The sequence below is a fragment of the Cariama cristata genome, unplaced genomic scaffold (assembly GCF_000690535.1).
Source record: "Cariama cristata isolate BGI_N322 unplaced genomic scaffold, ASM69053v1 scaffold41536, whole genome shotgun sequence".
NCBI lineage: Eukaryota > Metazoa > Chordata > Aves > Cariamiformes > Cariamidae > Cariama > Cariama cristata.
The window spans coordinates 367-3,661 of NW_009623415.1; the positions used below are offsets into that span (position 1 = coordinate 367).

The 3,295-nt window shown below is 59.1% G+C and overlaps 1 protein-coding gene across 1 annotated transcript in view; it reads right to left on the reverse strand.

Annotated features, from left to right (window-relative positions):
* Nucleotides 1-64: 64 nt before the first annotated feature.
* Nucleotides 65-3,295, reverse strand: part of CLASRP (CLK4-associating serine/arginine rich protein) — a gene marked incomplete at its 3' end in the record, with an annotated part of 4,690 nt that continues 1,459 nt past the window's right edge. Inside the window, exons 4-11 of the mRNA XM_009702715.1 lie at nucleotides 2,394-2,488; nucleotides 2,043-2,127; nucleotides 1,489-1,634; nucleotides 1,288-1,384; nucleotides 992-1,070; nucleotides 708-781; nucleotides 453-494; nucleotides 65-296 (exon numbers count right to left, since the gene is read on the reverse strand). Of these exons, the coding sequence (XP_009701017.1) occupies nucleotides 65-296; nucleotides 453-494; nucleotides 708-781; nucleotides 992-1,070; nucleotides 1,288-1,384; nucleotides 1,489-1,634; nucleotides 2,043-2,127; nucleotides 2,394-2,488 (850 nt within the window). The remainder of the gene's footprint in view (nucleotides 297-452; nucleotides 495-707; nucleotides 782-991; nucleotides 1,071-1,287; nucleotides 1,385-1,488; nucleotides 1,635-2,042; nucleotides 2,128-2,393; nucleotides 2,489-3,295) is intronic.

Below are 3,295 nucleotides of genomic sequence, written 5' to 3' on the forward strand. Positions count from 1 at the left end.
TCGCCCCCCACTGCCGCGGCTCGTTGGGTAAGGGTTGGGAAAGCGAGCCAGATGGGAGAGTTACCGACCGGGACGAGGTGCTATGACCTGCCGCGGCGCTGCCCAGCTGCCCTGGGGTGGAGCGCTGTTTGCCGAGCGCGGTGGCTTTTCCAGGGACGCCGCCGGTTTGTGCAGATGCCGCTGCTGCTTCTTCATCACTGCCACCGAAGCTGGTGATGAAGGTGATCTTCTCCTCGTGGCCAGGAGACGGGGTGCGGGAACGGGAGCGTGATTCGGAGGTGGACTCGGAGGGGGAGCTGTGAGGTGGCGAGGAGGGAGGCAGCTTCAGTTGCTGAAAACGCTCCCTCCCAAAAACCGCCGGGGGCCAGGTTCCCCACTGGCCGCAGGGACCGGCAGAAAGGGGACGTCCCCAGCCTGGAGAACCCACTCATCCCGGGGCCGCAGTTGCTCACCGTTTGTAGGGATCGTAGGTGGGGCTGTCTCTCCGTGCATAGCTGCAAAAGGAGAGGGCAGTAGGGAAGGAGAAATCAGGGAATCAGTGGGATGTCACTCGGGAACAGAGCACCCAGGACCCCACGAAAGCTGGCATGGGCACGGACATTGCCTGGGACAGAGCAGGGAGGAGCCAGCTGGGACAGATATGAGCGGATCAGAGCCATGGCTGAGCTCTGGGGGTCCCATCTTGGTTGCTGGGCTGGGGAGCTCACCTGGGCGGGCTGATCTTCCTCCCTTTCAAGCGTTTCTCCCTGAACTCCCTCCTCTGGCGGCGAGAGCGACGGCCCTAGGAGAGCAGCCTGAGCTAAGAAATGGCACTGGCCGGGGGGAAGCAACACCCAGTGTTTCCAGGCCCCCTCCTTGGGAAGCAGATGTGCCTCTGAGAGCAGGGAGCGGGCCCAAGGCACCCGCACGGCCTAGTGTGCTGCCCTGGGAAGCTCCCGGCCAGCTAAGGCTCGCAGCAGGACAGGGCAGAGCTGGCCAGAGCTCCCCTTACCGAGTACATCGCCTTTTCCTCTTCCAGGGCTTTGGCATTTTTAATAGCTTCTGCCTCCTCTTTGTCCTTCCGCAACATCCTTTTCCCCCCAAAAAAAGAGAGAGATCCTCAGTAAAAGCCCAGCAGCCAGCAACCAGAAAGGGAGCCTGTGCTCAAGGGAGGTGTTTTTTGGGGCCCTCCATCCTAAACACAGGCACATCTGCAAAGGATTTAGCCCCCAGCAAGAAGGGAGGGCCCTAGGGAGGCTCTGCCGGCTTCTCAGGGCTTTCCCCGGCTGTCCTGGCCGCCCGCCATACCTGACAAAGTCCCCCTCAGCCATGCCATACGTGGTCGCTTGCTTGTTCAGGTCAGCCACTTGCTCTTGGTTCAGCTCGTCCACGTCCACTTCCACATCTGCGGGAAAAGCGCAGGCAGCTCAGCGCACCCTGCATGGCAAGGCAGGGCTCGGCATGTCTGCCAGATCAGGGTGAAGCAGCCCAGCAAGGGAAAGCCGTTACCAATATCAGGGATGACTTCGTCTTCATCCGTGTTGCTGTCTTCCTCGGAATCTTCCTCCTCACCCCGTTTCTCCAAGGAGTTCTCGAGCTCAGCCACGGTGCTGTCTTCGTAAGTGTAGCCGATGGAGGCCTTTTTCTCCGCCAACCTGGGCACAGACACACTTAGCCCCTGCCCACCTCTCCCCTCCAGCGCGGTGGTGCCGCGCCTGGCGAGACAACATCGGGACAGAGTTTCCTTGGGAAGAAACCAGTCCTTCCTCTGCCTCCCTCCTCAGCCACCACCGCTCTGCTCAGCCCCAGGACAGCCTTGTGGCTGCAGCAACAAAGACGGGACAGATATTTCAGCATGGAGACGCAGGGGACAACTTCAGAGCATTGCCGAGAACAGCCAAGGGTGGATGGCACAGCCGGTGGCTGCTCAGTCCCACCCCACTAGAAGGGAAACTGGGACCGGTTGAAAAACGGGTGTTTCTGAGGCTGTGGTGCCACATTCCCAGCACAGCACACAAATACACGGACACAACAACCATCCCGTCACCTCTTCTCACACTCACTTCTTTTTCTCATCTTCGTTCGGCTTCTGGAGTCCCCCGTAGAGCTCATCGATGTAGATCTGGTAGAGACACTGCTCCTCCGAGACTGCAACCACACAGGGAAGTTACCAGCCTGTTTTACGCCCACTTGAGAGAGAACAGCTCAGAGAGCTGATTAACCACAGCTCGTTAGAGGTGACGCAGCTCCTCCAGCGCTCCACCACCCCCAGAGCAGGGACAAGACCATCCCCTTGCCCTTCAGCTGACACCACGTTGAGCCATGCCCCAGACGAGCTCGGATTTCCCCCGAATTGTGGGGACTCACCCTGTCTCAGCACGGCCCTGACCCTCCCACCTGCACGAGACACTTACTGCCAGCAAAGTCGTTCTGCACCAGGCCTCGGTACCGCTCATAGTTACACTTCCTCTCATCAGACTCCTGCTCAGGGGAGCTGGAAAGGAGCAGGCACAGCTTTTAGTGCTCATGAGCCCCTGGGGAGATGTAGCTTCCTCTCTCCCCAGGAGATTTTGGACCCTAGAAAAACCACAATCCCTTTCTGCTCAGACTACCAAGATTGGATCCCCATGGCGTGGAGAGACTGGGGCTGGGGTTTACAGGTGGAGGATCACATGCTGGTCCAGAATTCCCTTGAAAAAACAGCAAAGGGGCCAAACTCCTCTCCTGAACTTGCATGAAGGTTGGCGAGGGTAAGCAGATACCAGAGCAGCACCGAGTAGGGGCAGAAAGGGAACCTGGCTGCTCTTCACAGCCCCAGCAGGGAAATTTGCCCTCTGTCCCATCCCTGCTCAAAGCAGGGCCAACCACAGCAAAAAGACCAGTGCCTCTCGTCAGAGATAAAGACCCCCCCAGCCTCTGGGGGTTCTGTCAGTGCTTAATTAACTCCCCCGCTCTAATTATGGCCTTTTTGTCACGCTCTCTTACTGCAGACCTCTGCAAAGAGCTCAGCTCCATCCTCTCTAACGTTTTACGTACATAAAAGCTGCTGCGGGGGTCCCCTTCGCCCCGTGCTCCAGCCCTACCCATCCCTCTGTGCTTGCTCCAGCTTATCCTCCCGATACTGGCGTCTCCACACTGGTCCCAGTACATCAAGTCTAAAAACCACCCCTGCCTGCCCTGCAGTGACCCCGGCCAGACTTGCAGGCGATGCTGGCTCCAAAACCTCAGGGAACTACTCCAAAACAGACCCGAGAAGGCCTGATCCGGACCCGGCAGCTCCCGTCGAAGCGGGGTGCCCCGGCGCCCCACGGCTTAC